Raw genomic sequence first — 13,058 nt, 5'->3', positions numbered from 1 at the left:
TATCAAATGGAATCTCTTGTTGTATTGCAGTTCCTTTGTAGAATAAACGCACAAACATAAGGGAAAAAGACTCTGGTAGGCCGAGGCATCAAAAGAAAACCAATCACAAATAATGAATTCAGTTAATTAAGTAGTCGACAGATGAGTAGACACTCATCCTTATGCCTATGTGAGTAGAGTGAATTTTCATTTTTGGATGAACTATCCCTTTAAGGTCCAATGAGGGAAATGTGTGCGTTTTTTAATTTGTTAAATTATTTTCTAATCACATCGGCCCAATTTTTCCTCAATTCTTTCAACTTTTGTACTTCTTCTGGATGTTTCTTCTCATTTCAGATAAGGTTCTAGGATAAGATAAGAAATGCTAAGATAAGATAAAACTTATTGATCCCATACTGGGGATATTCACTTGTTACAGCAGCATACAAGTCCGAATGAGGTAGACAATGTCATGGCTCTGGACTCTGACTATTTAGTATTTTGTTGTTTTGTTTCAGTTTGTGGACTCTTTTGTTCATGGTCTTTTCCTGTGTTTAGGGTTGTATTTGTATTTCTAGTGTCTCCTAGTGTTTAACTTGTTTTTGCTGTTACCCTCTTTGAGTTCATGGATTTTTGGATTTAGTTTTTTCTCTGTAAGAACTTTGCCTTTCATTAAAGGGCACCTTTTGTTTCACTACCTTTTTGCACTGCATTTTTGGGTGCACCTGCTTCAACAAAACCTGACAGACAAGAGAATGAAAAAGGCGATAGAACAAAATAAAACAAAACATGCACAAATTTTTGAATATAATATCCCCCTTTTAATACGAAATATTGTTTGAAATAGAAATATCCATATATATATATATAAATAAATAAATGGGTATTAATTTGTGTAGTATACTAAATAGCAGTATATTATATATAGTTGCTGATGATGTTGATTGTAATTAACAATTCTGTCTCTTCTTCACTTGAAGCTGGATAAGAAACGGCTAATAACCACCTTTGTAGGTCAATGTTGGAGTTGATTTTGTTGAACTTGCTTCGTAGTACAGGCCTCGTTTCTTCTGTGCATCACTTTTTGAATGACGCAACTTGTTTTTAACAAAGTATTTTTAACATGTCATTATTTGGCTCCCATCTCTCAGCAGGGAGGGGGCGTATAGCAGCTGAGGGGAGGAGTTTATAGTGACAGAGAGCATAAATGATTTTGCAACCTGTTGCAAAGCTCAGACTTTGGGAGGCACAGTCAGGGGCAACATCTAAATCTTGTTCAGCTAAATAGCAGTTACACTGTGCTAAAATTAAACAGCTGTCTGTCGCACTGTCATGGCTGACCAAGAAGAAGGAGAGAGGTTGGTACAAGACAGAGATATAGACACTCCTGGTAATCAAAATGAAGACACCACCACTGTTGGGGACAGAGAATCTGAGGATCAGCTTCCAACCCAACCTGAAGAAGAGTACGAGTGTCCAGGCTGCCAGTCACTGGGCGTCCTGACATTGCCCTGTGGCCACAAACTGTGTCCCTCGTGTATCGAGCTGAGTCAGGGAGAGCTGGGCCCGGACGGCTGCACGATCTGCTACAGATCACAGCTGATGGACTCGGTCCTCCACACTTTGCTGGAAGCCCTGTTTCATGATCTGCCCAGGAGACACGGAGTCGTGCCTGGAGCTGCAGAGGAGGGTGTCAGGGGAGCAGAGGATGGATATAACGTGGTAGAGAAAGAAGAGCTGTGTGGTCAGCATGGTGAAACGCTCACTGTGTTTTGTCTGCAAGAGGAGAAGCTGCTCTGCCAGCAGTGTCAGACAGAGGGGCATGAAGAGCACCAGTGCTGCTCTATTGAGGAGGCTGTTCACAACTGTAAGGTCAGACACAAGAACACAGAGACAGCACACAAACTTCACTGACCTGAATAGTTGGGTCGTGTTGCAACAACAAGTATTAAAGGGATCCTGCGCCTATTTCACACATTAAGATCAGTTTACTAAGAGAAGTGCTGCTCAGAATGTGAAAACAGTTATATGATACCTACTGTGGAAGCTTTGTTGAGATGAAATATCCATGATAATGTCATAAGCCGTTTTCAGACACGACCTCCGGAGGAACTCCTGAGAATTGGGTCTGGACTTTCTCCAGAGCTTTCCTTTCACACATAAACAACATGAACAACTCACCAGGAGATTCTCTGTTCAGACTCATTCACAACAATAAATCCTCTACATGATTCAGGTGAACTTGGTGCAGCCGGCAGAGGCAGGACGTAACATATTAATTCTGCTGCAGAGATCACGTGTTTTTGTTTACATCACATTGACAGCATTGGCTCTCATCAACAAAAACTCACTTCACATCTTCGTCTGTGTATGGCGCCGCTTTTTCATCCTGAGGTATTTGTTTTCTTTTCTTTTTTTCTTTTTGTGTCTGTCGCCTTTAGAAACGCCATTAACCCCCCCAGGGGTTAGTGTTTTAGAGCTTCTGGACCTCTATTTTGACCATTTCTCTCTCTATGTTTTTGTATTGTTAATCTGTCCCTCAGACCTCCTGCACCTTTATGGAAGTTTAATTCTTTAACATCTGGGAAATGAAAATTGAAAATGATTTTGAGGAGAAGCTTTGCTGAGCCCTTTATTCTATTTTAACGCCATTGTTTAGTTTTAAGATGAGTAATTTGCTATGCAAGTGTCTTTGCTAGTTTCAGTTGTTACGTCCACTTCGTAAGCAGTTATAATAGTACTACCTGTGTCTGCGTGAGTTTTCTCCAGATACTCCAGCCTCCTCCCACAGCCCAAAGACATGCAGATTAGGTTAATTAGAGACTCATAATTGACTGTAGAGTGAATGGTTGTTTGTCTCTGTGTGTCGGCCCTGTGATGGATAGGGTGTACCTTGCTTCTCACCGAATGTCAGCTGGGATTATAGGACTCTCTTGACCCTCAAAGGATAAGTGTACAGATAATGAACCCGAACCCTACTCTACAATTACAACAGTGGTTTATTTGAATGTATTTTATGGTTCATTTAAAATGTAAGTGTTTTATTTCATTTAATTATAACAGTGGTTTATTTGAAATACATTTTATCAGTACTCTATGTAATGTGTCTGTTAAGATTCTCAGTTATCCAGGTCATGGTATCTTCAGAAGTTGTACATAGGCAACTGGACTTGCTTGTGTTTCTTGAAGACGTGTCCCCTCTCATCCAAGAGGCTTCTTCAGTTCTGGAACTGACCAGTTCTGTAGATTAATGTTTGATATTCTGTCTGTAGAGAGAGTTGCGATCTGCTATCAGAAGCCTCCAGGTGCAGCTGGACAGATTAACCTCCATCAGACAAACCTGGAAGGATACTGCCACTCATATCGAGGTACTGCATAAAGGATGCATGAAAAATCGTTATAAGGAAATTACAGCTGTTTGACAGAAGAAGTGTGATTCATACTGCTAACGTACTTTACAAATAAGTAGTTTGGCTCCTGAACTAAGCCAAGCTACAAGCAAGGAAATAACATATTGTTATATTATTTAAACTTTATTATTCATGTGTTAGTAATGTACACATTTTTTGTGTTGTGTTAAAGAAGAATATACCATATTTATTAAGGGAAATAGAATATTTTTGTGGTACTAATACCTTATAAGGCCCACATTGAGCAAAGCATATGGAGATTGAAAAACATGTACAACAACTTCCTCACTTACTACCAATAAGCAGTAATACGAATATTATTGAGGGAAAACTCGTGGGCTCTTACACTTACCTTGTTTGGTCCAGACCTTCTGACTTTTCAGTTTAGTCTGGATCAAAATAACAGGTGTAAAGGTGGTTAGGTTTGTTTGTAGTGTGATAACATTATTGTTATTAACATGGATAGTTCGGACCAATAGCAATAGCATTAAATCATAGAGGAAGAAAAAGAGACAGAAGTGGCTCACAGGATTGCATGTAGTCTTTACCTCCAATGATATGTTTCAATGATGAAGATGTTCCTTTGGCTGGGAGTAATACCACAATCATATTACAGTGGCAATGAAATTAATTAAATAAACCGGCTCATACATTTTCTCCACTCAAATGGAAAGAATACTCTTTTCTATGCACTTTATTCAAAAAGATTAGTGAATGCAACAGCTGAATTGATAACATGCCAACATCAGATGCACGCCCAACGTCAAATGTCACAACAATGTAAATCCTAGTTCGGACTTTAAATTCGATTTTATTTGTATAGCGCCAAATCATAATATACATTATCTCAAGGCACTTTACATATAAGGTCAAGACCTCAAAAATGATTCAGAAACCCAGCGGTTCCCACAATGTCCAGCACTTTGGTGACTGTGGAGAGAAAAAACTCCCTCATTAACTGGGAGAAGCCTCTAGAACCATCTGCCTCAACCGGTTGGGGTGAGAGAGAAAATGAGGAGGACAGGAGAGCTAGGTGGAAAAGATAGAGAGGGGGAGAGAGGCACTTTCAGGGGTGACAGCAGCCATAGTTAATGGACTAGTGGTTGTATAACATGGTCATGTAGTATACAACATTAATAAGTGCTTTGTAATGACAAGTGAGGAATTTATTTGAATATAAAGTGTTTCGAACAAATCTTCTAACATGATGTCTTATTACCCCATTGTCAGAGTCAATCAGTAAAAACAGCCCAGATTTTGAGGGATGAGTTTGAGAAGATGCACCAGTACCTCCATGATGAGGAGGCTACTCTGATGTCACAGCTGAACCAAGAAGAAGAGGAAAAGAGTCACAGGATGAAAGAAAAGATTGACAGGATCAACGATGACATACAAGTGTTGACCAACAGTATGGGAGAGACAGAAGACGCCATGGGCTTCGACAACCTCCTCTTTCTTAAGGTAGTTTCTACAGGAAGTAGTTTCTGGTTGTCTATCCTCACAGATATTATTTGCATTTAAACACTCACACACTACATTATCAAACACTGTATACCATGAGTATGGTCTTGGTTTGCTCTCAATACAGCCTCTTTCTTTGAGGCACGAATTACACAAGATTTTCGACTGGATTTACAACTGATGACAGGGAGGACATTCAGGTTCATTGAAAATACTGTTATACTTATGGAACCGGTTTGAGACGACTTTCGGTTCATGACATGGAACCTTACCCTGCTGGAAGTATTCATTAGTATATGGTCAACTGTGGACATAAAGGGATGAACATGGTCCGCGACAATTCTCAGACTGGCTCATTCAAACCATGATTGGTATGAAGGGCCCCAGGGGTGTCAAGAAAACCTTCCTCACACCATTAAACCACCAGCAGCAGCATCCTGGTATTAGGTAGTTTTGACTCATGCACATTTCTGTTCTTGGCTGACAAGAGTGGAACCTTATGTACGAGGTGCTGTTCACTCGGATTCTTCGATGGTAACCACAGTTTTCAGTGGTTATCTGAGTCACTCTAGTATTTCTGTCAGCTCCAACTGATCTGACCATTATCCCCTGGCCTCTCTCATCAGCAACGTGTTTCAATCCACAGAACTAGGGCTCTCTGGAGTTATTTTATTTTAATGTCAAGCATGTGATGAAGTGACAAAAAACCCTGAAACTTAAAATGTTTTGTCCCCACAGAATTATAAGAAGAGCTCTGAAAGGTAAGCCCCTCATGCTAATAAAAAGGCAGTTTTCTTAAAAATTAAACTAGACTAAATTACTTTTATTGTACATAAATATACATATATATCACAATAATTTAAAACTCCATAATATTAATGAGACAATCTGCAAACTTTGATGAAGGTGGCAGCTTCTGGATGCAGGTACACTGAGAGGAGAGGTGTTATGTTGGGGTCTGTCTACCTGCTAAGAACAGTTAAACTGTTTAGGGGACTTTTCACAGTGCTACCAATGGCTAGATAAACTATGGAGAGACAGAAGTCCTGTTCAGACCTGGTAACAAGCATCTTGGGTGATCCGATCATAAGGGCCTCTCTCTCACTTTCTATCCCACTTCTAGAACTGTCCACTTGTCAACAGATCTAAGTGTTTGTGTGAGCACAAGATACATAGAGGATGTATTTCACACATGATCAGTCAGACCCCATTTGGAGGTGATGTTAGATGCAGTTGGTCACATTCTCTTAGCAGTGTCAACTTGTCCTGGGCCACATTAAAGAACATCTTCTGACCTGCAGTTTCATAAAGAACCTACTTATTTTTACACTTCTGAGTGTTTCAGATTTTTTTTCAAATGGGTTAAATCTTATTTAAAAGCAGAGCTGTGCAAAGTGCAGCGATTCACAAAATTTTCATTAATAAAATATTGTGGCCCAAAGAATCTTGATAAAATTATTAACATGATATCAATAATGCCTTTTTTAAATGTTACATTTCTCATCAATACCGGGATATCGAAACACCTCTGTTACCCAGTTGAAAAATGTCTACACTGTGGCATCCCTACCCACCACATACTTAACAAAAGCCATGCAGACCTGCAAATGTTGCACACACACAATGCAGACCATGCAGATGTTGTAGTATGGTAGCTCATCTGCACTGTTTGTCCCAGGGCTCGGTGCAGTGTCGAGGAGCCAGAGCCAGAGGAAGAATCAGAAGCTCTGCTTGATGTGGCCAAACACCAGGGCTGTGTGCAGCACCGTGTCTGGGACAAGATGCTAAAGATCATCCAGTACTGTGAGCATATTCTGCTATAATTGACTCACTGGTGTCATGACATAGATAAAACTGGTAAAAAATATTGAGCATTTTTTAATTACCACTAATTATTTACCACCTACCACCTTTCAGTTGAACCTCTCATGACCATATGCTAAATGTCATTTGATACCAGTAATAAAAAAGGATACACACCTCACCTGAACCATGGTGAACTTGACAAGCTTCCACTCTTTACATGATTGCCCCCTCCCCAATCCTTTCCAGTGTAGACAGCACTGCACTGGATTTGTTGTTGCTTCATTAACAAGTTAACAAGTGAACCATTGGGAAACTAAACCAAAATATCTCTGGGATGAATGCTAATTATTGTCCTTCACAATCTCAACAGAATGTCGCTCACTATTGTTTGTCTTTATCTCTGCTCTCCTCTTTTTGGTGTCTGCCCCTTGACCAGCTAATTTTTTGTCGAGCCTTCTTGGTTGGCTGGCTAATGCTAATAAGATTGCATGTTTCTGTGAACCTTGTGTTGCATGGCACCAACAGTGATTCAGTGCATTTCACCTGTTCCACTGCTGCAACCAGTGTTACTGTTTTTAATGAGGGGATTACCCTCCTGTAAGATAATTTGAAGTTCCAAACATAGGTTTTATGCAACGACATTAACCATATCATGTAAGGTGCACGTACTCTTCGGACAAAGGTTGTCAGCCAACAGTTGCCATAATGTGACTGTCATGGAAAAAAAATCTGCTACTTCCAAGAGAGTGTACATTTGGAAACCGGGCAGTGGCATCCTGATGTGCTGAAGAATGTTATCTTGTAAATATGCCTGTCAACACACTGTGGAATTACACTGCCACTGGTTTGTGTTGCTTTTTATCCTCCTACACATTATCAGCAGTAGAACTACATGTATCTCATGTTTTCCTATGGAGGGAGTGATGATGCTGAATCTGCTGACAGTGCTTCTTGTTGCACACCACTTAGATTTAGTTATCATAAACACATTAGAAGGACAGCTTACCAAAACCCCAAATACCGCAACTCCTTTGTTGTAAATTCTACAAGAGGTGAATCAAAGTGTAATGTGTATTATTGGCACTTGTGTTTCCTTCAGCCTCATTCTTAATTGTTGGGCTGTGCTCTTTTCTGACAAGGGGAATATTTGCCAATGCTTTTATTTAGTTGTAAAGCTTAAATGCATTTTTCAAAAGCTATGTTTGGTAGGATCATTATTTGGTGTTGGTTTTCTTACTGGTACGCTTGCATTAACCTATGCTGCACTTGGCTCTGCACCAAGGGGTGGACTGGCCATCTGCACATTCTGGAGAATAGGTATTTGTTGTTGTTTTTTTAACATCATCATTTCAGATAGTTGCACATATGCAACAGAGGGCTCTAATGCAAACATTTGGTTATTGCATGCCAAGTTAACACCCAAAAAGAAGTAAGACCAGAAATACAAAGCATGAGTGTGAGCAGTGTGAGCTTCGGATGGAAACAGTTTACATCAGTTACCATGGTTACAATTAATGAGACAGTGCCAGAGTAAACATTATGGATAAAATCAAAGAAAACAGAAAGAAAAGGGTGGGGTGGAAAATGTAAGCAAGAGAAGGCTTGAATCCCTTGAGAGTGATGCGTTGAAATGTTGTGAATTAGCAGCAGTTACAGTAGTATACATAAAGTCCAGCAGCACCATTTGAGTGAAGAAGCGAATGTGCAGCCAAAGCCTGCTATGGTCACCTTTCACGATGGTGAGGGACCTATGTGAGGGTTAGAGAGCTGAGCTGGTGGACGTTCCACAGGAAAGTACAGGGCAAGTGGTAAATACTGTATGGAACACAGTCAACACAACATCAGGTTGCTCCCTTTCAACCTAGTCCCACTATGTGTTGCTCATGTATGCACAAAATAAAACAATAATTACATAAGAGAAGCACAAACTGGGGTTACTTTTTAGGGCTGTTTTTTAGTCCCAGTCCGTACATTCTCTGGGCACTGGGCTCTACACCCAATCTGGCACCCCATCAATTATCTATACTGATGATTCTTTAAGGGTCTTCGGGGGACTTGAGTCAATCCCAGCAGACATGGGGTGAGAGGCGAGGTACATCCTGGACAGGCAGCCAGTGCATCGCAGCCCCATGTTGTAGCAAATACATTTCAGTCAGGAACACTTAGTCATTATTTATCTACCACAAATGGGAAAACAGTTTTGCTTGGCTCTGATGGCGTCATTTGGATGTTCATTGGATTAGCCAAGCTGCATGATAAGATGAAGCAGGGAACACATGCAAAGCCCCCTAGTTGGGGTAGCAGGCAAGATACATTTGTTCAAGACGAATACCATTTACCACAACCATGTTTGGACTCAGTGCTAAAAGGTGGAGGCTGGGGTGGTGGAAGCAAGTTTTCGGCAGCAGAGCATGAGTGACAGTGTAGCTTGGTAGGGATCAGTGAGGAGAAGGTCATATTTAAATGGCCTCCTTTGTTGAGAGGATGGGCTGTGATTGGTGAGTGACTGACGAGCACCCATGATCAGTAGCTGACAGCTTGTGACAGCTGAGCACAGGACTCCGTGTCCTGCATGAACTAACACGATGCTTCATATATCATACAGCTGATTGTGTGTAGAGAGCACAATGTCACACAATTGCTGAATGGGTTGTGATTTTATACATGTCAATTGGTACATATGGGCTATAGGTTATAGAAATAAAGAAAATTGTGAACATGGTAAAATTGTGAGTGTTTCTGTACATTGAGTGTATGCAGTGTGTTGACTTTTAGTATTGATATGTGCCTTTTTCTTTGTGTTTCACTGAAACATTCTATTCCTCAGTTCCAGTGACCATGGACCCTAACACAGGCTCGGTGTGTTTAAGTGTGTCTCCTGACCTTTCCAGTGTGTTTGTGTGTGAGGAGCAGCCTCTTCCAGACAATCCAGAGAGGTTTGTGAGCCGACAGAGCATCCTGGGCTCGGAAGTCTTCAGCTCAGGGAGGCACAACTGGGAGGTGGAGGTGGGAGATAACAGCCACTGGGCTCTGGGCGTGGCCAGAGAGACAGTCCAAAGAAAAGACTGGTCCAACTCTGCTCTAAACCCCAGTCCTGCCTTCGACTCAGACACAGACCCAGGTCGCGGCCTGTGGACTGTGTCCCTCTCCTCTGGGGAGTACTGGGCCTCCCCTGGCCACAGCACCCCACTCAAGCTGAGAAGAAGGCCACGCAGAGTCAGAGTTCAGCTTGACTGGGAGAGAGGGTGTCTCACTTTCTCTGATGCCAACGACAACACCCTGATCTATCGTTTTAAAAAGCAGTGGAGTGGAAATCTGAAACCCTACTTTTCCACTACATGTTCTAACAATCCACTGAAAATCACAGCGGGGAGGATGAATGTTACCATAGAATAGTGTCAAAAGCCCTTTTCAGAAATGTCCTGTGGAGGATCTCCAGAGAAATGAGTCCGGACTTTCTCAGCAGTTTGCCTTCTTAACAATTGCTGCTAAAAGACCAAAACCAAGTGTATCCTAATAAGAATTGTGTATGTATCTCAGCCTACTATATCTAATTCCTCTGTGCCATAAAGTTCCATTGATGTCCAAGAAACATGACAGTGAGCCTCACTGTAGCAGTTGTTGACATGTTCCTTCATTACTATAAACGCATATTTATTACAACCTGGAAATAACTCATTAGAAGATGTGGTGGTGGGTCAACTCTGCACTGTCGTTAAGTTTAACTCAGCGTCTGCATACATTTCTTCTCTTTACAGTCACCATGAGACTTTTCAGTGATGATATGCAGTCAGTACAAGCATTAATCAACTTTGTTTTAAGGGTCAGATCAAATATTCTTGGGGGCTGCAGTTTCTCCATCCTCAATGTAAACCAAACACCCCTGTTTGTAGTCCACCTACAAAATCAACCAAGCCTCTTCAGTAACCTCAACTTAGAAAGCAACCATACGTTTCTGGAAAACGGAGGGGAGAAAAATCGAATCAATCCATCTTTGTGTCCAAGTGAATATTTGTACCAGATTTGAAGAAATTCCCTCTCGGTGTTGTTGAGATATCCTGTTCACGAGAACAGTAACACATACTGGGAGGAACAGATGGTCAACCCCAAAACATACTGCCTCTGCAACTGGCTGTCGCCTGCATGGAGGCATATTTACAGCCCTAACAAACACAAGAACAATTTGTGACAACTGTTTTTTGTATGGAAAGGCTCTCTGGCAGTGATGTCAATTGCTTACAACATCTGCTGCTGTCTGTCTGCCTGATCTCTTCTGGAAGTGCCAAAGTAACATGACACACACACAACGTCTGCTGAGTACTTGGCAAACGCATGTGACCTTGAAAACCCCCTCCACACACACACACACACAGTAGCGTCTCTATGACTTCAGATGATCATTATGAGGATATCTTTGACTTGCATTCATTTCTAGGTGACTTACTCTAACCTTAACTACAACTTTCCCAACGTTAAAATGTGCTAACCCCAACCATTAAACAAGTTTTACGATTTTATTAACTGTTATTAACTGATGAAAAAGCAGTCGTGCAGTAATATAGGAAATTGTGGATTGAAATACATCAAGATGCATTGTTGTTTCCTTTGTTGTTGATGCTCTTGTGATAAACCTAGTGAATACCAAAGAAGACCATTTTCTCTGTGTGAACTGGCGTGAGTATTTAACAATTGCGTGAGTGTGAGGGTAATAAAACAATTGTATATAAGGCAGAAGTTCTACTATATTCAACTATTTGTTTTAAAACATTTTTTTTTATAAATAATTATGAGAAGTGCCCTTTTTCTCACTTGAGCCCCTGCCCCCCAAAATGTCTGCATGTCCCTGCCTACAGGTGGATGCTGGGGTGGTGGAGGGTCTGCAGCAACTGGCATCAATACTGACGCAGCAGCGGGAAAAGCAAAGGGGGTGATGGGAAATTTTCTCTGATTAAATAGACCCCCTAATAAGGTGGATGTGTATTATATATGATTGTGGAGAGTGAGGTATGTCACATGGTGTATGTCACATGATCGGAGCAGCGCAGCTCAAGTTGGCTGCCTGAACTAGCTCGCAGCCGCTGCTCCATTTCAGTCAGACAACTCACGTTCAAGCGTTTATTGCAACAGTAGAAAAGGCTAGTGTTTGGCATCTAGGCTCCGACTTAATCAGGCTCTGTAGGCGCAGTGGCCTGCAGGAGAATATGCTACCTATTGGGACTGCTATGTGGGCGCCATTCACCGCCGCAGTGCGAGCACATGGGCAACAAATAAACCGAGATCAAAATGTAACACTTTAAACCCAGCAAACCACCTGATATGCAACAATAGCCAGAGATGGGCAAAAATACATCAAAATGTATTTTGATACAAAATACCCCTCAAATAAATGTATTCAAATAAAATACAAAATACTGGTGCCAGAAAATGTAACAAAATACAATACATTTTGTATTTAAAATATAGGAAATACATTTTCTGGATTTTCTGTTTTCTCACAATTTGGCATAGCAGATCATTCAGGTTTGGGCTATATAATGTACACAAAGCTCTGGTGAACCCCACAAAAAGGAAGAACAGTCACAAAGCTATTAAAAGCAACAACTTGATTGATTATGTATATATATATTTTTATTAATGGGACTTAACAGCCCATAAACTTTGGCTTTGTATCAACAAGAAAATATTCATCACATATGAATAGCATCACACATTAGGCCTATGTATACTATAAAAGCAAAATATAGAATTAAAACCAGTTGTACACAGGTAAAGAGCCTAAATAAATTACTGTACATCAAGTTCTGCACAGAAAAATGAATACAAATAAAAGGTAAATAGTAAATCAATACAAAAGTAACAGGTAACTTAACAAGTGAGTAGCCTACTCTTTTACTGTACCTTGGCCAGTGGCATGGTAGCCTACTTATTTCTCTCTTACATTTGTAATGGGGTCAATCCTTAATAAAAAGCTTTAGCTAAAACAGGATAGTTTTAGCAGTGTTACTTTACCAGTTATGCTTACATGTCATTGTAGATATAAAATCACAGCTCTAATTAACCTGACAGGACGGCGATGCCTATAGGATGAGGGGTTGGCGAAGTTTATTTAGGGACCCCGTAGTCGCTCTCTCTCTCTCTCTCTCTCTCTCTCTCTCTCTCTCTCTCTCTCTCTCTCTCTCTCTCTCTCTCTCTCTCTCTCTCTCTCTCTCCCTCCCCCTCTCCCCCTCTCCCCCCCCCACTGCCGGTCCTGTGAGGAAGTGTAGCGTGGGCGCAGCAGGTGTGGACGCCAATTGTTTGTTGCGAGCCCAGCGTACAGCTGTGTGTGTGCGTGTGTGTGCGCGCCCGTGTGTGTGAGAGACGGCATCAGCGTCGCCATACAGGCACGCTGTAATAATCTCCAGT

At 41.2% G+C, this 13,058-nt stretch overlaps 1 protein-coding gene across 2 annotated transcripts; it reads left to right on the top strand.

Annotated features, from left to right (window-relative positions):
* Nucleotides 1-1,216: 1,216 nt before the first annotated feature.
* Nucleotides 1,217-12,726, top strand: LOC118115996 (E3 ubiquitin-protein ligase TRIM35). Of its 2 annotated transcripts, XR_007032995.1 has the most exons (7): nt 1,217-1,851; nt 3,252-3,347; nt 4,620-4,850; nt 5,589-5,611; nt 6,529-6,653; nt 9,484-11,664; nt 11,702-12,726. XR_007032995.1 is itself a non-coding variant. In XM_035167269.2 (6 exons), the coding sequence occupies exons 1-6, from the start codon at nt 1,312-1,314 to the stop codon at nt 10,050-10,052; spliced, it is 1,584 nt and encodes a 527-aa protein (XP_035023160.1). In that variant the 5' UTR covers nt 1,217-1,311; the 3' UTR covers nt 10,053-12,726. The 2 variants fall into 2 exon arrangements, 1 of the variants encoding a protein (XP_035023160.1); XM_035167269.2 differs by having other exon boundaries at nt 9,484-12,726.
* Nucleotides 12,727-13,058: the final 332 nt, after the last annotated feature.

This window comes from Hippoglossus stenolepis, chromosome 10 (assembly GCF_022539355.2).
Source record: "Hippoglossus stenolepis isolate QCI-W04-F060 chromosome 10, HSTE1.2, whole genome shotgun sequence".
Classification (NCBI taxonomy): Eukaryota; Metazoa; Chordata; class Actinopteri; order Pleuronectiformes; family Pleuronectidae; genus Hippoglossus; species Hippoglossus stenolepis.
Note: the sequence above shows the minus strand (reverse complement) of the source record. Positions and strands in the feature narration are given on the sequence as shown.

What these genes read in the sequence shown, in the direction of transcription:
- LOC118115996 (XM_035167269.2), top strand. Translation starts at nt 1,312, where the DNA reads ATGGCTGACCAAGAAGAAGGAGAGAGGTTGGTACAAGACAGAGATATA. An exon ending in ATACTGCCACTCATATCGAG is followed by an intron (nt 3,348 to 4,619) that starts GTACTGCATAAA and finishes CCCCATTGTCAG; the next exon opens with AGTCAATCAGTAAAAACAGC. An exon ending in TATAAGAAGAGCTCTGAAAG is followed by an intron (nt 5,612 to 6,528) that starts GTAAGCCCCTCA and finishes TGTTTGTCCCAG; the next exon opens with GGCTCGGTGCAGTGTCGAGG.